The 19631-nt window shown below is 43.4% G+C and overlaps 1 protein-coding gene and 1 long non-coding RNA gene across 2 annotated transcripts; one reads left to right on the forward strand and one right to left on the reverse strand.

The window, feature by feature from the left end:
* Positions 1-4409: 4409 nt before the first annotated feature.
* Positions 4410-8687, reverse strand: actb2 (actin, beta 2). Its single transcript, XM_084570741.1, has 6 exons — positions 8568-8687; positions 6950-7079; positions 6504-6743; positions 5645-6083; positions 5369-5550; positions 4410-5258 (listed from the first exon to the last, which is right to left on the reverse strand). The coding sequence occupies exons 2-6, from the start codon at positions 7070-7072 to the stop codon at positions 5115-5117; spliced, it is 1128 nt and encodes a 375-aa protein (XP_084426867.1). The 5' UTR covers positions 7073-7079; positions 8568-8687; the 3' UTR covers positions 4410-5114.
* A 146-nt stretch (positions 8688-8833) lies between these two features.
* On the forward strand, positions 8834-19178 carry LOC311506686. Its single transcript, XR_014699701.1, has 5 exons — positions 8834-8879; positions 13979-14056; positions 14463-14616; positions 18279-18403; positions 18676-19178. It is a non-coding gene; the product is annotated as an uncharacterized lncRNA (long non-coding RNA).
* The last annotated feature ends 453 nt before the right edge of the window (positions 19179-19631 follow it).

Here is a 19631-nt window from a genome sequence, read left to right on the forward strand (position 1 = left end):
TCTACTTGCCAGTTCATTAGGTACACTAGTGATATCTGTCACTCTCCCTCTAACCAGGGTCTAGACCCCTAGTCGTCCTGCCCCTATCTACTACTACCGTCCTCTGGGATTATAATGTTGCTTCTCATTTGACTCTAACCGTCTAAATATCCACACCCGAGCCCGGTCGCCTCGGTAAATTCACTTCCAGATGATTTATTTGATTTATTAGGTGTAACCGAGTCGGTGTGACGGAGCCCGTGTCGGTAAGAAGCTGTCGATTCACGTCAGGTTTCCTGGAACAGAATCCTCCGCTGGATGTTTCCTGCTCTGAACATTTAAACGGCCACTTGCCAGTTTATTAGGTACACTGGTGATTTCTGTCACTTTCAGTTTGTCTTCCGGCCTAAATCCACCAGAACCAGGGTCCAGACTTCAGGCGGTCCCATATCCGTATCTAATACCCTCATCTGGGACCATCTATCTATCTATCTATCTATCTATCTATCTATCTCATGTACTTGTACTTGCCAGTTCATTAGGTACACTACTGAAAACGTTCTAATGTAACAGTCCTACACTAAACCTTAGCTTCATATTCAGCTCGGTCGTGAACATTAAAGCGGTCATGAAGGAGGATTCAGTGCAGGTGTTTTGGCGAGCGAGTGTACGTTAATGAAGGTTCTCGTTGATCCAGGTCGTATAGAACAAACTGAAACAAACGCAGTCGCTGGAGTTAAATCCTTGACATTTAAAAGTCTGGTGGAGTTCAGGTTTTTATTTAAGTATCAACATGAAACCAACGACCAGATACTCACCTCCAGTTACAGATAAATGCGTGTGTTTTTCTGCAGGAAGAACAAATGAAAGCAAAAGAAATGAAAGTGAAAAGATTTTGTGTGGCAGGGGCATGAGATTGTAACCCAGGAGGAGGAGAAGGAGGAGGAGGAGGAGGTTGGGGTCGTAGGTGGTCTGTCAGTCTGATCTGTGTTCAGGCTTTCAGCGTTAGTTCATGTTCCTGTTTCTGAGGAATCTTGAGGTTTCTTTATTCGCGAGAAATCAACCACAGGGCCGAGCAGGAGAGGAAACACTGATGCAACGAAGGAAAGAAGTCAGAAAGATTTGATTTGTCAGCCTTCAGAGAAAGAGAGAGAGAGAGAGAGAGAGGGAGAGCAGAATGAAAACCTAAAACAAGACCAGGGGTTTGAATATGATCCATTATTCTCTGCTGGCCTCTTTCTGTCAGCACCGGTAGGCCTCTAGTTGCCTCTCGCCCAGGTTTATTTGCCCCGGCCGACCGGCTGGTGTAACGCAGCGGCCCCATCTGTTGGGGCGAGACAAGAACTGCAGACGGCGTGGAAGCTGGAACTGTGGAGCAGCTCTTCTGTCCTGAGTCGTTTCTAAAAAGTCTCAGACAAACACCTGCACACGCTCGCGCAGGCCGGGCCGGGCCGGGCCGAGGAGGAGCGTTGTGCTGGCGTGGCAGTAAAAGGATATGAGAGGGAAGCAGCCTCAGCAGAATCACAGGGTGGACGTAGAGGAGGAGGAGGAGGAGGTGGAGGTGGAGGTGGAGGAGGAGGTGGTGGAGGGATGCAGAGGGATGGAATACATTTCCAAGCGTTCAGCCTCGGCCCAGAACGCTGCACTAAACTGGGACGGCCTGATTAACGGAGGCTGTGGTGTCACAGAAACAGGATGTGATGCAGGGAGGGTGGGGCCGCTGCACCATCCTCCGTCCAGCATCGCACTGGGACACATGCCAAAACATTAGGTACACTAGTCAATTCATTCTGCATTAAGTAAATCTTCCTCCATGACTGTTTTAGTGTTCAGCATCAGAAAGGAGATAATTCAAACTGTTATTAATGAACGTTCATGTTCTCCTTGCCAGTTTATTAGGTACACCGCAGCCTTTTTTGGTCATTTAATCCCAGCAGTTTATGCTCAAAGGGATTTACCAGGTTCCAGGGGCAAGTGAAAAATCATTAAAGTCATATACAGCCTGGCCATATTATTAGGTACACCAGCAAATCTATTTGTGACTGCTCTAATGTTCAATTTATGATCAAACAGCATCAGGAAGTTGCCTTGAAATATATATAAAAAGGGCAAAAATATAAAGTATAACCAGGTAGAAATGTATACAAGACGTCTAAAATAACTAGTGACACCTGTTCCTATTATTTTGGCATCTTCTTCAGCGGGTTAAGGCTAAATAACCTTAGTGCTTTATTCAATCCAAAGTGAAAACACGGCTGAATCAACATCTCTCTGGGTTATTTTAAACTAATCCTGAACACTGTAACCTTCACCAGGACCAGATTTAGTTCAGGGCTGTTTATATTAGGATGGATTTACTAGTGAACTCAATGAATGTGACATAAAACAACAGGGTTTTTATTTTTTTTTATTCACAGTAGCATCAAGTGAATCAAACCCCTTTGTTATTGCGTAAATCAGGACAGAGCTCAATGAGTCAATGAGTCACTTTAGAAATGAGAATATAAATGAGCCTTTGTCGCCACCTGCTGATCAACCCGCGAACCTGCTTTAGATTCAATAATTTAGGATTCAGAACAAATAAATAAACGAATAAATAAATAAATAAACTGAAGCCAGATTAGATTTGACTTCGAATATAAATTAGTAAATAATCTCCTGATCCCTGGAGGAGAGTGTGATGGAGATGATGTGGAGCCTCAGGGAGGAAAAAGGTCCCCAAGGGTCAAGTCAGCTGAGCCAGGTAACACTCACATGCCAGATTAGATTAGATTAGATTAGATTAGATTAGATAGATACTTTATTTATCCCGTAGTGGGAAATTCGGTGTCTAGCAGCTTCACTGCATAGAAACAGATGTAAAGATAGATATAAAATATACAGTACCATCATCAATGACCACAGTCTAGTTGGTTCCTCAGGGAGGCCTCATGTCTCATTGTATGGACTCATGTCCTGAGTCTCATGTCCTGAGTCTCTTGTCCTGAGACTATACAACAAGAGACAGAGACAGCAGCCCGTGACTGAACCAGCTTCTCTGAATGACTATGGCGTCCTGTAGAGGGTGGTGGACATCTTTCATGATGGACCAGAGTTTGTTCAAGGTCCTTTCATCTTCCACTGATATCAGAAGACTCCAGCTCTGTCCCCCTACCACATAGTCCTCCTTCTGGATCAGCTTGTCCAGCCGTGAGGTGTCCTTTTTCGTCTTAGTGCTGCCACCACAGCGTAGAAGAGGACACTGGCAGCGATAGTCTGGTAGATGTTAAACCATCTTAGTCTTCTCACGGGTAACAGAGGAAACGGCTCTGACCTTGTTTGTAGACTGAGTCCAGTTCCAGATGTAGACCCAGGTCCTTATAGGTCTGAACCACCTCTACACACTTGATGGTTACAGGCTGCAGGTTTAGGCCTGGACGTCCTGATATCTACTACCACCTCCTTGTTTTTAGCTGCGTTGATCAGAAATTCAACTGGCTGTTAATTATTCTATTATTTGTTCCTTAGTTTGCTTTAATTCTACCGAAACGACCTTGATTATAAACAGTAACACGTGTTTTAACGACTGATTAACTCTGCTGCAGCTTTAATCTCTTTAATTATTACCATTTTATATAAACGCAGCAACTACAGGCCGCAATAAAAGTGTAATACGTGACTAAATACCGAGTATAAAACAGTCTCCTGCCAGTTCATTAGGGACACTAGTGAATTCATTTTAATATAATCAGTCCTGGTGTTCAGCATTAGTTTAAAACAACAACTCTAGAACAAGTCATGAAGGACTGTTTATGCTCTATTCTGTTAAAATATATTTTTCCACAAGTGTACCTAATGTTTTGGCAAAAGTGTATAAGAGAGCTTTTACTGACTTTACATTTACTCCCTGAACTTTAAACTGATTAGTAAGCATCTTCTGTGAGCATAAACTGTTGAGTCAAGGTGAACCAACAGGTGCTTTAGTGTACCTAATGAACTGGCCATCAGGTCTATACTTATAAATACAGGCCTTTATTAGTCTATGGAGTTCAATGTGTAAGATGTGTTCATATGACACCAGCTCAAACACTTGACTTTAAAATAAAGACAGCCGTGAAGCATTTAGTCCTCAACTGTTGTTTTAGAATGAACTCACTTGTGTACCTAATGTTTTGGCAGAGTTATGTAAAGCCAGATGGATAAAGAGTTAGGATTAAATGAAGCAGCAGGTGCTACAGGGAGCAGCCATGTTGGAACCAGACAGGATTAGATTTCTATTTTCAAAAGATCTCAAGTTTAGTTTGGACTAAAAACTAGTTTGTAGAAGTTAGAGTTTTAGTTTCAAGTGAAGATCTGATATTTTAGGTTTTCTTACTGTTAGCATGTTAGCCGTTAGCACTGAAATAAATTAGAGTTTCTAAACAGTTTCAAAGCAAGACAAGAGTCAAACATCACGTCGGAACACATGTGCACTTTATTGGGATTGTTTAGTCAGTGTACAGGTTGGCCCCACCGGTCTGGCACCCCATGTTACCCCATCATCTCGAGACCCCTTGCCCCCCACCGCCCCAAGGGGGGTTGAAACCCACCAACAGGGGAAAGAGAAGAGGTCACGATCGGGTTTTGCATAACAAAAACAAAAAAATTACAGGACCAAGATCTTTTTTCTTCTTTTTAAGGCTGAAAGTACAAAAAACCCCAGACATAATTTACATACAAGCGATACTACAACCATGTTTAAGTATGCGCCAACCACTGGGCAGCCTTCACAGAGGCGAATACGTGTCTGAACAATGCAGTCAACATCTGGAATCATGTGTCTGAACGATGCAGTTAACAAACATTTGGAATGACTCAAAGAAAAAAAACAAAATGTACATTTTTTAAGTCCCCAGATGCAACTGCAGAAACCTGGGGTGCTTTTTTATTTTATTTTTAAGCCTAGCCAAAAACATTACCGTCTCCATCGTTCCAGTTTTTTTTTTTCTTTTTTTTTTTAAATCCTGAGTCAAGCGCCAAAAATAACTGAAGCCATGCCAATGAGTTGGTCGTCTAGGCTCTGCGCCTGAGTGTGTAATGAGAGATGTGTCGTGTGTTGTTTTGCACAGAGCTGAAGTTGGGCGTTCGGTCGGGGAAGGGGAGGAGGAACAGTCTGTTTAGAAGCATTTGCGGTGGACGATGGAGGGGCCGGACTCATCGTACTCCTGCTTGCTGATCCACATCTGCTGGAAGGTGGACAGGGAGGCCAGGATGGAGCCTCCGATCCAGACAGAGTATTTACGCTCTGGTGGGGCAATGATCTGCAGAGAGAAGAGGCAAATGTTAAAGTTTAAACTCGTCTCTTCTGTTCAGAAACCTTTACTCTGTGTCATGATGTGTTGTAGTGTCGTGTCTCGACTCGTCAGCTCACCTTGATCTTCATGGTGGATGGGGCCAGGGCTGTGATCTCCTTCTGCATCCTGTCGGCGATGCCGGGGTACATGGTGGTACCTCCAGACAGCACGGTGTTGGCGTACAGGTCCTTACGGATGTCGACGTCGCACTTCATGATGCTGTTGTAGGTGGTCTCGTGGATTCCGCAGGACTCCATACCTGAGAGTAAGAAGAGAAAAGACAGCGTTAACTAGAGAAACTATAAAAGGTTTGCATGTTTTATGTTGTACTGGATCAAGATGAGGGAACGTACCAAGGAAGGAAGGCTGGAAGAGGGCCTCAGGGCAACGGAACCTCTCATTGCCGATGGTGATGACCTGTCCGTCGGGCAGCTCGTAGCTCTTCTCCAGGGAGGAGGAGGAGGCAGCGGTTCCCATCTCCTGCTCGAAGTCCAGGGCGACGTAGCACAGCTTCTCCTTGATGTCACGCACGATTTCCCTCTCGGCCGTGGTGGTGAAGGAGTAGCCACGCTCTGTCAGGATCTTCATGAGGTAGTCTGTGAGGTCGCGGCCGGCCAAGTCCAGACGCAGGATGGCGTGGGGCAGAGCGTAGCCCTCGTAGATGGGCACTGTGTGGGTCACACCATCACCGGAGTCCATGACGATACCGGTGGTACGACCAGAGGCGTACAGGGACAGCACAGCCTGGATGGCAACGTACATGGCGGGGGTGTTGAAGGTCTCGAACATGATCTGTAATCAGAAGAGAACACAGTTTAGTTTTCTTCAGTAAAAAGCAAAAAAAAAAAAGTTTATTTTGTGGCCACTGCACTCGGTACATGCATTAAGAGTGGGGGGCTCAGACTGACGTTAGTAGAAACACAGTGCAGAAAGAAAACATTCCTTCACTTTGTGCATGTCAGAGTCTTTCAGTGCTACGCTGCCAACATTAAACACAAGTGCAGATAGAAAGGCACACAGTCAAAGAGACCTGTTGATGATAGATCATCTTATAGGAGGGGGGTCCTGGAGGAGAGGGGGGGAGGAAGGAGCAAGTGAGAATGGAGATGGAAACCGAGGAGGAGATGAGGCTGCTGCTGCTTCGACTGAACACTTTAATCTGACTTAACTGGACGTGTACGAGTTTAAAAATATTATAAAAGAGTCATGTACCTGGGTCATCTTCTCCCTGTTGGCTTTGGGGTTCAGGGGGGCCTCTGTGAGCAGGACGGGGTGCTCCTCAGGGGCAACTCTCAGCTCGTTGTAGAAGGTGTGATGCCAGATCTTCTCCATGTCGTCCCAGTTGGTCACGATACCGTGCTCAATGGGGTACTTCAGAGTCAAGATACCTCTCTTGCTCTGGGCTTCATCACCAACGTAGCTGTCCTTCTGGCCCATACCCACCATCACACCCTGGACAGGACACAAGAGGCTGGGTTAGACACTGCAGCGGCTGGAGCTCAGGGACGCTAGCATTAATACGGAGCCATAATGGCGTTAGCATTGCAAGCTAGCATCTTTATATGTTAAATGTCGAGTTAAATATTTTTTACTTGGAGTCAATATTAATATTTAAGTTTTTTTTTTTAGTTAAATTCGGTTCAAAAGTGACAACCAACCTGATGTCTGGGGCGACCGACGATGGAGGGGAAGACAGCACGAGGGGCGTCGTCTCCGGCAAATCCGGCTTTGCACATACCGGATCCGTTGTCAACAACAAGTGCGGCAATTTCATCTTCCATGGCTGAACTGTTGAGACAACACGAGAGAGAAAGAGCCGCGTTAAAACCAAACGTATAAAAGTAACGGCCTCATATCCGCATTCAAAAAAAAGTCCGCTCTCACTTCCTGTTTCTAAATAACGGCTATGCCCCTGATTGGCCGCTTGGTGGAGCTCGCGCCCGCCCCTCCCCTCCCCTAGCACTCCCCAGACTGAGCGAGACAAAAGGAAGTGGCGCTGCATTCTGTTATTACCATATAAGGACATGGTTGGGTTTTGAGCAGCTTTGCGGCTACCGGCGCCGTGGCGCGCGGCCAGAGCACGGCGAGGGAGGAGAGAGAGAAAAAAAAAAAATCGACATTATCAGAGCCGGCGGCGCGAGACCACTCCCTCCCGGTTCACCACGTTACAACCTCCCCCCCCCCTCCTCCTCCTCCCTCCTCCTCCACTCCCTGCCCCATTGTTGCCCAATCTTTCTGGTTTTAACACCCGGCAAGTATCACTGCGTCATTAATTGATTCACTACAAGTCATCTGATTTAATTAATATTGACTTTGTGAATTAAATAGTTTGGCGCATTAAAGGAGGAATAGTTTAATAAGAAAAAAATATATATATATAAAAGTTGCATAATTCAGAACTCACGTTGACTCATGAATGAGTCCTTCACTGTCGATTCATTTCCTGAATGCCACGCCTTTAACAGCAGAGGACTAGATTTACAAGTTTCCGCATTTTTACAAGATTTCACTTCACTGCAGCTCAGCTCACTTAAAAAAAAATTATGCTTTTTTTGCAGGCCTTTACATTTTCTCAATTTAAATTAAACCTTTAAATATTTTTTTTTTTTAAAAATCTTGCTTGTCTGGTAAATCCTACTTGTCTTTACTTTTTAATTAATAGTGAATGTCCGTGACAGATAGTCGTGGTTGACATTTCCTCTACTGCTGCTAAGCCTGAAGGGCGTGTTAGCATGATGTGGCTAAGGCTAATATGCTAAAGTAGGTCACACCCCGCCGCATCGGGCGCACAAAGGGAGCAGCCGAGGGATCCAGACAGCCTCCCTCAACTCATAAAGCCTCTTTTCAAAAAAAAAAAAAATCTACCGAGCCCGACTGAGGATGAGACACGATCCCAGCGGTGAAAGACTGCAAAGGCCGCACGACTACACCCAAGTTTGAGCCCCAACTGACGACGGTTAACGTTAACTGTAAGCCGGCTGCGTTCAAATGCACCTGTGAATCGCAGTTGCGTCAAATTTACTTGTCATTAGTCACAACCAGCACTTAAACATGAACAAATATACAAATTAATGTCCTTTTTTAAGAAAAAATAATCAAGTTAAATTAGCAGTTGACAGTTGGTATTTGACAGGACAAAGAACCTCGTGGTCATCACCATCGTTATCACTCAAATTAAGAATTTAACGTTAAAAAAAACATCAAAAAACAAAAACATTTTGTTTACTTTCTAAATTAAAATTAGAAATATGCAAATTATAGTTTCTGTCTTCTTACCTTTGGGTGGGGGGGCTTTTCGCTTTAAGGGAACCGGTTTCAGGCAAATGATATCCCGCACAAGCTGCGTATGACGGCGCTCAGAGTGAATCCGTTAGCTGAGGGAGCATTTCTTTTATAGTCAGTCAGTTGCCCGGCTCTAGCCATAAAAGGTAAACTTTCGGAATGGCGCCCTCTGATTGGTCCGGCGTCATGCACCCGGGCACGTCGCGTGCACGCCGGTGGTGCACTGAGCGCTCGCGATTTGAGAGGGAGAGGGAGAGGGAGGCGATAACAGCAATGGAGAAAATAAAAGGGATGTAGCGAGGCCTAGTAAGTCTAATCTCCTGATGTAGTGTTTTAAACGGGATAAATTGTGTTTAAACTCTATTAACTGTCAAATATGTCTGCCCCGCGACTACTTTTAGCAGCTGAGCGTGTATTTATTTGGTAACTGAAGCAGCTCAGTGCAAAAAACAACCCAAAGAAAAAAGGGACTCCTCCCTGTGAAGCCTGTGAAAGCTGCAGAGGCCCAAGACTTTTCACTCGACCACTTGTATCTCGAATAACCCGACGTTGTTGGACATTTAACAAGAGGGACGGTGTGGATGTTGGAGAAGCAGATGCACTGAATCACTACGTCTCAAACTAATGACTCACATAACCCAGGCTGAGGGAATGGCCGCTCATTTCAGTTCGGCTGACCCTTCACCACGCTTATAAAAGTTAATTTATCCAAAAGGTATTTTACGCTATGAGAGGCTGCGCCAGCTCTGAATGCCTCTTTATCTCAGCCTGAGGCACAACAGTATATTAGAAAGGTGTGTCACCCTGTTGACAAACTGTATTTTCTCTCTGTGCCAGTTTGGTCACTGTCAAACCAGGAAGTGACCAAACCCAAGCAACCCTGTGCTCTGCAGTTTAATCAATCAAACCCCCTTTTTTCTTTTAGTCTCAAATAAAACACTTCCCAGTCCTCCATATCGCCACGAGGCTTTTAAAATATTCCAGCCTTATTCACATCCTGACTAATGACGCCCCATGTGACACTGCTGCAGATTTGAGGCTAACCTTGGGCCTGCAAGCTAGTAAACTTTCCACTCCTAATGCCATAAACAGGTTTAGTACTCCAGTAGGCTGCAGTGTGATCACGTTTTTTTAAAAAAGAAACCACCATCCCTCTATTGTATTTAATCTTTTTCTTGTATTAATTTAGAGTTGCTAAAACACAAGTATAAGCTGTAACCAGAGACATGCAGTGGCTTCTTCTCTTCCTCTTGTACCACTTCCCCTTCCTCCCCCTCGGTTGCATCAACTCGTCATTCACGTTGTTGACTTTAAATGGACATTATTGTCGTCTACACGTGGCTCATGTGATCCTCCCTAGAAATTAAGCAAAAAATTTGGTGTGAGACGACACCGTGTAACTTCCCTTCTGACAAACCTGCAGATTCGGGCCTGTTAATCAGCACGTTTTCTGGTTCATTTTACTTTATTTCTTTTTTTTTATCTTAAGCTAAAATGAGGAAATAATCAGAGTTGGACATGTCTGACTCTTTCTACAGACTCGGTTAAAAGGTTTATATATGGCGAGATGGGTGTTGTAGGAGAGCAAAGGTCCACTGCTTCCACTTACTCATTTACAGGCCTTAAATCTCATAATTCAAGTGTCAGATGTCAGACTGAGTTCGTCCCTGTTCGTGTTATGTAAGCCTAAAAGAACCAGTGTGCATTTAAATTTGTTTATCTGTGTTAAATTTGCATCTGTGTGAATAAAAAATGCCAGGGTTCAGGTGATGCGGGCTTTCTCAGTAACTAGCTGAGAGGATTGTTTCTTGTTGATGACGCTCTGAAGAACAGGGATTGGCTGGGAAATATTTAATCCAGGTTCAAGGGAGTGCCTCTGGATGTTCACGTTCACAGTGCATATCCATATGAATGAGCGTGCCATTGTTCCCGGCCGAGCCTACAGTGATTCATGACGTCTTTGTTTTGAATATAGAATGAAACCTAGTTCAGGTTTGTTTCTACAGTCCTGTCTTAAATTAGTCGATTTAGATTAGAAGGACTTTGGGTGTGCACTTAATGGTGATAAGTTTGTGGCCTACGTAGTTGTACAGCTCTCGTTTGAAGGTAATAACTTTTGTGTTATCTCAGTTTCCAGGGAAATTGCAAATCTATCTTCGTGCAATCATCCACCACCCTATTCTTAAAGTTTATCATCCAAAAGGGTTCAAGGTAAACATGGAGGGTCAACAGTCTCAAGAAGGAGCTCACTGGTCACCATTTTGATGGTTAAGATTACATCATCGTTGGCTATCTAATACTTTCTGGGTTGTCCTAGACTATTACAAGAAAGGGAACCAGGATGATTGTGTTTAGCTAAGTTGGGAAGACGTTTTTTCAACTACTACCGCTTATATTTTAGAGGGTTGTCTGGAGCTGAAGCCTATTCCAGGTGCCTTTGGTTCAAGCTGGGATAGGCTCGCACAAAAAGGCCAGCAGGTTCAAACCTAGAACTATCTAGTGCCAACCGGATTACCAATCAACCCTTCTGGAAGATGTAAAGTGCTTGTCCGCCATTAGAAGCAACTTTAGGTCCAGTGTCTTGTGAAAGGACACTTAAGCTGGCCTTCTGTTGGCTAGGAATTCGGCCACCAACCCTACCAACCCTGCAATTAGTGGACAACCCACCGTAGCTCCTGAGCCATTGATGCCCAGTTGGTGCGTTCATGTGCTTTTTAAGCCTGAAGTTGGAAACAACCCGGACGCTTTCTCTTTCAGTTTGATTCTCCGAAGTGTCCCCAGTATTTGTGTGACAACAAAAGAAACCTGACATGCGTGACAAACGTTTTACCAACTACTGCCTCTTATACTCCAGAGGGTTGCGGGGGGGACTGGAGCCTGTTTCAGATGGGGCAAGTTGACGTAGGTTCAAACACAGGACTTTCTTGCTGTGAGGCTATAGTGCCAACCGGATCACTAATCAACCCTTCCGGAAGATGTAAGGTGCTTGCACGTCATTGGAAGCAGCTTCAGGTTCAGCGCGAAAGGACACTTTAGCTGGCCTTTCGTTGGACAGAGATTGAACCACCAACCCTGTTAATAGAGAATATCTTTTTGTTTCTATTTGATTCACTGAAGTGTCCCCTAGTATTTGTGTGACAACAAAAGAAACCTGACACATGATTCATTTCAAACATAAGCATAAAAGGGTCTCTATTTGCTCAAAGGTGTGGTTATAGGCGCTGGTACTATACCTGCTGTATACTTTATATATATATCATGTCAACAACTTGGCAAGTTGTGTACACAAATGTTCCCAGTCTAGAACCGATTTTGCCGATTGTTCCAACCCAGCAGGAATGAAACAACAAGTAAATTCAGATCGGGACCACGTGGACTCTTCCACCTTAGACCACCAGCTTATCAGTCACCATGTTTGTTTACAGCTCTCCGGTAGTAAGTGAGAGGTCTCTGGCTAAGTGGTGTGTTGTCAACACTCCTCAGTGGGAATCTCTGCTCGCCAAGTGCTTGGAATACTGTCCTGGAAATACTCCTCTTCTCATGTATCACAACACACTGTGTGTGTGTGTTTTTACCGCCAGCTAAATATAAACTCTCTGAACCTGGTCCTCGCTGCTATAAAGCCACCTAATGAAATTTTCTGGGGATTTTTCATCCCGACAGCAGTTTATACACAATCACTTCAGGTGTTGTGTATAGTAACTATTACTATGATTAGTGGGTGTCTAAATAGGCCACTTGTAAAACTAAGTGACACTTAAAAGAGAGAAACAAGTGGAGGTTAGGGGCTTAAACCTGTCATTTAGAGTCTGGGAGAGTTGAGAGCTCCTGGAAAAGACCAAAAGTATCTAAAGGTTGTGGGGAAACAACTTGTTTGTGTCTTTTATGGCGTATAAGAGGTCATCTGGATTATCATAACTCACACATGTCAGTGGTTGATAATACTGATATGTACTGAAATATTGCAAAATTCAATCATCTGGCCAAAAAAAATCAGCTTTAGGTTTCAAAGACCACTGCACATATAGCGTAGGCTGGTGAAGAACTGCTTGCAGATCACTTGTCCAAAAACATGACCACCATTATTTCCATAACATAATGGTTTGTTACCAAGAATGGTTTGGACTCAAAGTGCCTAATGCGATTCAATGCTAACGTCAGCTGGCCTTCTAAACAAAACAAACTACAGAGATCTGGAACATCAGTCGGCTCTTGTGTCTTAATGTAATAGTTTTGGGGAATAGGTTGCTTCATTTTTTTCGCTTAGCTTAGTTCATATAGTGGATTCAAGGGAAAACTGCTAGCATCATTCTGCCCAACTGTATCATCTACCAGCAGCTCCTGGAAGTTAATGCTTTCATTGTTTAATCTGTGTAGTTGCTATATGACGGAATATTTCATGGATTGGACGCGTTTCCAGGGAGTCATTGGAGAAAAACAAATGTGATGTAATGTTTTTAATAAACAAGAATTAAACATGATGGGTGTTTAACTCTGGTTTCCCATTTCCAGTCTTTATAGGTGCTTTCAGACCACGGGAACTTTTTTATACGTACTATGTAGAGACATTTCTCACTTTGTTTGTGCACATTGACAGAACTAAGAACAACAAGTTTTTTAGGGTATTTTGTAGGTTCCTACTTTAGGTGCTGTCCCTCCCAGTGCAGTAAACATCACAAATAAACCCATGGAGCTCCTGAATGTTGACGGTTTCATTCTTTAATCTGAACATATGCTATGTGACTGGATATTCCCAGTTGCCAGGCAATCACCGGAGACGCACAAATGGGATGTAACTTAATCAGGTTTACAGATGATTGAAAGTGCTTTTTTAGCCAGACAAACTGTTTCCCAGTGTCTGGCCTCTATAGGTGCTTTTAGAAAATGGGAATATTTTTAAAGTCACTAAAACTGTTGGAGAAAGTACCTTCTTCTGTGTGCACGTTAAGGGAACTGATAAAATTTGCAGTTCTTATAATTGAGTTGTCAGGACGCTTTTAGCTTAAGACCTTGAGTGACGTAAGTGTAGAATTATTGGTCGAGATGTACTGAGAATGTGCATTGATTGGTTGAACAGGTGACTACTGCACCACCTACAGCCATTTAAATAAATCTTGTAAACATTGGTAAAATATTAGCTCTCATTACTATTAGCTAGCTTAAAATAAGGACCAAAATACAGAGATGTGGACCGATACCAACCTCACTTCGGCAAATGGCCTGCCCTTTTGTATATGTGCAGGGAATTACCTTTATGACTCCCCAGAATAGTTGGTCGTACGGTGCCTAATGCTAAGCTAGGCTAACCAACTTGCATGCGTTATACAAATAAGCTTCTTTCCTAAAATGAATGAAGTCTGTCTAAGAAAAGTACTGATGCTGTCTTTTTTCTTTCTTTCTTTAAGGTATGCTAAGCTAGCTGCTGTCATAGCATTGCTAAGCTAACTAGATGCTGGCTGCAGTGTCAGCAAATGGCCTTGAAGGTATGTATGTGGAGGCAACTGCCCTTATGAGTCACCAGAATAGTTTGGTCTTAAAGCTAAGGCTAAGTCCACCAATTTGCATGTTTATGAGTCGACCTTGTGGTGCAGGAACATTCATGTTCTGTTGTGGAAGCACAGGGCAATTATACATTATTGTGTAATTGTGTGTTCATCACCTGTGGAAGCCTTGATTTATTATTATTATGTGGTAGTAAAAGAACAGGTGATGTTAACTTTGACTTTGGCCTGCTGAAGTCAGGAACCACCATGGCCACGTAAGAAGTTAACCATTAACCTAGTGACCGCTGTGGCACGTGTGTTTATATTCGATGTGTGTTATGCAACGGTCAAAGAACTTTAAATGATAAACAGCTAATTATAACCAAGTACCTCTATTTGATGTCAGCACATTTGTGTGCATGAGTAATTCAGAGTTCGGGGGTGAAGCTTAACTTTGGACGACGATCATCTGCGAAGGACTCTGGTGTTTACCGGTGAATTGAAACTGCTGCGACACCCTCCTGTTACGTCAACAACTCAGGTCTTCCTCTTCAAATAAGGTAACCAACCAGTCAGGCAGGCAGGAGAAACTGTCTGTTGTGCAGCCTTGCCACTCCCTGAGTTGCTAAAAACCCGTCCCACCATGACTTCCTGTTCCTCTAATTTGTAAAGATGCCACAAGTTTCTCTGTGCTCTAAACCCAAGAAGGCCATCACTGACTAATTCACTCCCACTACTCCATTTTCTCTCTGACTTCTTCCTCTTTCTTATCATTAGCAGAATTAGATACTTAGTTTAAATGGTACTGAGACTAAAAACAAAGGCATTTTGGTGTCTATATGTATATGGGCTTGTGTTTGCAGAGGAGGGTGGAGGCACCATGAAAGGTCTGGTCATAGTGGATGGACATGAATACTGCATCGCTGAGTTCAAATGCAGCTCAATACTAAAAACATTAGTCGCAATTAGCCTCAGAGTGAAAAGTGTATGTGGATGTCAAAGGAGAAAGAGAGATGAGAGCTAGAGATAAAACCACTAAGTGGGATCTGGGTGAAGCAAAGATGGAAACAGAGGCTGACGAGAAATGTTGTCATGTTGGAAGTGCATCCTGTTTGTCGCCCACAGGAGTTTCACACTTGCTTCACAGCGTGACTGGACATATGCGTGGCGTAATAGTCTGAATACAAGGTCAAAATCAGGATAAATATCAAGCGTAAACTGAAAAGCAGTGATACTTCTCTCTAACCGAGTGAGCCCTAGTTCCGTCTGTCCAAGAAAAACAATCTTAAAAGTATAAAAATGTTAAGTATAAACATTTAAATTAGGTGTTCTCCAATTGGGTAAGTGCCAGACAAGATGCTCTTTGATGAAGCTAAGCTAACTAGATTCTTGCCTCAGATTTACATATAACATGCACATGTAGTGTGTTGTGTAAATGAGAAAAGTGTTGATGTTAAGCTAAGCTAGCTGCTGGCATTCCTAGCATTACTAAGCTAACTAGTTCACTGTAGTGTTATAGTTACTGGACACGCAAAGAGCGGTGGCTATGAATGAAAAGTGTTGATTTCTTTCTTTTGTTCTTGTAAGCTAAGCTAGCAGCTGGCCCTGGTTTTGATAAGATGACTAGCTGCTAGCTGTAGTGTTATATTTAGTGGAGACAGGAAGCGTCTAAGGAAAGGGTTGATGTTGTCTTTCTTATTTCTTCAAAGTAAGCTAAGCTAGCTGCTGACCCTAGAGTTGCTAAACTAAGTAGCTTCCGGCTGTCATGTTATATTTAATGAACACATGATGAGTTACGTACATACGAAAGAAAAGCTAAGCTAACTAGCCACTGGCTGTGGTGTTATATTTAATGGACACATGAAGTTTATTTTAGAAAAGTATTGATGCTGTTGTTCTTTCTTTCTTTAAAGTCAGCTAAGCTAGCTGCTGGCCCTAGCATTACTAAGCTAACTAACTGGCTTCAGCTTTTTTCTTTAAGCTATGATAAGATAACTTGCTGTGTTTTCCTTTCTTTCTTTCTGCTAAGTTGCTGGCTGTATTTAATGGACACATAAAGAGTGATGTCTATCTTTCTTTCTTGCGGCTAAGCTAGCTAGCTCGTGTTATATCTATTGGACAAGTGAAGAAAGGATGTTTATAAATAAAGTGTTGATGGCTTTCTTTCTAAAAGCTAAGTTAGCAGCTGGACATATTGTTATAGTCACTGGACACATGAAGAGTGACTACTCTTTCTTTTAGCTAAGCTAAGCTGACTTGCTGTGTTTTCCTTTTTTTCTTTCTGCTAATTTAAGCCAAACTAAGCTAGCTGCTGGCCCTAGCATTACTAAGCTAACTAACTGACTTTAGCTTTTTTCTTTAAGCTATGATAAGCTAACTTGCTGTGTTTTTCTTTCTTTCTTTCTGCTAAGTTAAGCCAAACTAAGCTAGCTGCTGGCTGTAGTGTTATATTTAGTGGACACATAAAGAGTAATGTTTGTCTTTCTTTCTTGCAGCTAAGCTAGCTATCTAGTGTTATATTTATTGGACAAGTGAAGAAAGGATGTTTATGAATAAAGTGTTGATACTTTCTTTCTTTAAGCTAAGTTAGCAGCTGGACATATTGTTATAGTCACTGGACACATGAAGAGTGACTATTCTTTCTTTAAGCTAAGCTAAGCTAATTAGCTGTTGGCTGTAGTGACTACTATATTTAACAGACACATGAAGGGTGGTGGCTGTGAAAGAAAAGTCTTGATGTTTTGTTTCTTTCTTTCTCTCTTGTTGAGACCGATTGTCGGCCATCTGTGCCTGGTCATAGCCTCAGAGAGGGAAGCCCTATTCACCGTTCTCTCCTCACCCCCTTCCTTTCCTCCCCCTGCCAGTGATACAGCCAATAGATCGGTCGTCTGCGGCGTCATTGATCGGCGGGTCGCCGTGGTGACGGCCTGACTCCAAGGCACGGGCCAGTTACCAGCTGTGTTGTGCCTGCCAGCTGGCCACTTTGTGCTTCGATTGGATTAGCTTCCCATTTACGGCCCCAAATGGAGTCTCAGCTCCGACCCCCCACTTCTTAACACCCCCCCCCCCCCGGCCCGGCCCGTCCCACACCCCACTGTGGCATCCTGACCAGCTCCTCACGTCACTGATCAATCCTCATGTATCATTAATGCAGGAAACCACTTATAACTTCTCCCCCCCGTTTGTCGCAGCGGTGCAACCGGTGGCTCGGATGACAAACATGCTTCCTGTTTTAAATCTGGGTCTAAAAACACAATGTGATTTGTCAGCTGTAGCTGCAGGCTAATGCAACAAAAAAACATCCTTCAGAAGTCTTAAGGCTGCATTGGAGCGTCTTCCTGCTTGTAGAAGAAAATCATATGATCATTACGACTAAATCTGATCTGGAGCTTGAAGTGTGTAACCCAGTTTTATTTAGTTTGACAAAGGAAGCCTCTCTGTAATGGCTGAACTGATGTAATAAGCACATGCAGCGCTTCAGGCTTTACAGCGTCTCTTGATCACAATCTTGACCCTCTATCCTCCCCTTCTTCTTCTTCTTCTTCTTTTTCTTCTTTTTCTTCCTGTGCACGCACACCTCACTTCCTGCCGTCGCCCTGGCCTCCTCATTGGCCCAGAGCCGAGGCTGAGGTGCCTTTTAAGGGATTTTATTCAGGTGGGACCGATGACAAAGCAGCTTCACCCTTTGAACCAACTTTTTTTGGTGCAAAATAAGCAAAATTACACTTATCCATGTCTAAAATCTCAATTCCACCCCCCCTCCCCACACACACATGTCTCCGTGCATAGTGTTGGACGCGGGGGGGGGGGGCGCTTATCTGTCCTCCACCATCTGTCTCAGTCTCCTGCGTTTAAAGATTGATGCTTCCAGCCCTTGTGATTGGCCCGTTTTGGAATCCTGATCCTCTGATAGGCTCCCACTCGTGCTCTCACTTCCTGGTCACTGCTTAGCTTCGCCTCCTTAGCTGCTGAGGAGCGATGAGGTCAGCCTACACATGCCCATGCTCTTTGGACCTGGGTTTACTTATGTTCCTTATGTAACATGTCATGCCTCCTCTTTCTTTTTGATTTCACATGGCTCCAGTTTTATCAGGAGTGCAGGGCTTCATCGTCCCTGAACTTTTGCTTTATTGTCTTTTGACACCTCTTGTTTTGCAGGTTTCTTTAAATTCTTGTGGTTCATAGAGGATGTGTGTGTTTTTTTGTTTTTTCTGTTCCACAGTTCCCACCCTCCTTCTTCTCTCACGCTCGGCCGTTTTTGAATGAGCTGCCTGCCCCGTTCTGATTGGCTGCCGGCGGCTGCCATATAAGGACATAGGCCAAGCAGCCGAAGCAGGAAGTGTGGGGGTAAGGAGGAAGTGGAAGAGCCGGCTCTCTTTCTCTCTCTTTCTCTCATGGTGGAGAATATAGTAGAGGATTTATAAGAAGCTGCCACACCTTTACTTCAATCTAACCCCTCCATATTTTTTTTATATAACACACGTATTTATGTCTTTTACGATTCTAAACAGTCCACATGTCTCCCTTTCCTACGCACCGCTTCTCTTTACTGATTTCCTCATTCATTCATTCATTCAAAAGTATCCTTGAAATGTGAAGCCTCCTAATCTCTTTTACAGCATCGGGGTTAAAGTCCACACTCGGAGCAGTTTCTCGGCACACGATGTTGTTGTGCACTCCCTTGCCACAACATTAGGTACACCGGTGAATGCTTTCAAATCCCCCCTTTCAACATAAGATGAGACTTTATTGATCCACAAGGACAAACTCCGGGAAGATGGTGCATAAAATATTTAAAATACTATCAAACTTAAGTTAAATCAATAAAGGTTAAAGTGGTGGAAGCTGAATAAACGCTACGGGCATCACAAATATCCTGAATAACGACATTTATTGAGCTGAAACTATGCGACGAGTAAGAAAAACAACTGAGAATAGCTGGAACGTTATTGCACAGAGTGAAATGATAAACAGGCAAATGTCCTGAGACACGGAGACGTGTTGTCCAGAAGGTGTCTGCGGTGCTTTAGCTGTGGAGGAAACTCTGCAGTGGTGCTGAGAAATGCTGATGTTAAAGAGTCTTCTTCCTCTGTGTGGGTGCAGCACAGTGTCGGACTAAAGCTGAAACAGCATCAGGAAGGTGCTAATTCAACTTGTTATACATGTTAAATATGATTTAAAGAATAATTTGCTCCCTTTCTTGCTTTTAAACGGCAATCATCAAGACTTTAATCTCATTTCGTAACATTTTATTATAAATAAAGCAACTATAAACTGTGATAAATAGGAATATGTTGTGATTTAGAGTCTATTCTAAGAGAACACTCCCTGGTTAGGTCATTAGGTACACCAGTTACAACGAAGGTATTTTAATATGACAGTCCTGCAATAAATCTTATCTTCATGACTGGTTTAATGTTCCGCTGATGTTGCGACAGACTCAGAAAGGTGGTGACTTTAACTGGACGATGGTTTTGTGGAATGTAGCTTAGCCTAGCCCACTGACTGCTGCGTCAAAATAATAGGAACGCGCGTCAGTTAAATATCTCTACAAGCCACAGCCTCCAGCAATGAA

This window comes from Chelon labrosus (genome assembly GCF_963514085.1).
Source record: "Chelon labrosus genome assembly, chromosome: 21".
Lineage (NCBI taxonomy): Eukaryota > Metazoa > Chordata > Actinopteri > Mugiliformes > Mugilidae > Chelon > Chelon labrosus.

Coding starts and splice junctions, on each gene's coding strand:
- actb2 (XM_084570741.1), bottom strand. CDS start 7,072: ATGGAAGATGAAATTGCCGCACTTGTTGTTGACAACGGATCCGGTATG. Junction 6,084..6,503: donor ACAGGGAGAAGATGACCCAG/GTACATGACTCT, acceptor TTCTGATTACAG/ATCATGTTCGAGACCTTCAA. Junction 5,259..5,368: donor CATCCACCATGAAGATCAAG/GTGAGCTGACGA, acceptor TTCTCTCTGCAG/ATCATTGCCCCACCAGAGCG.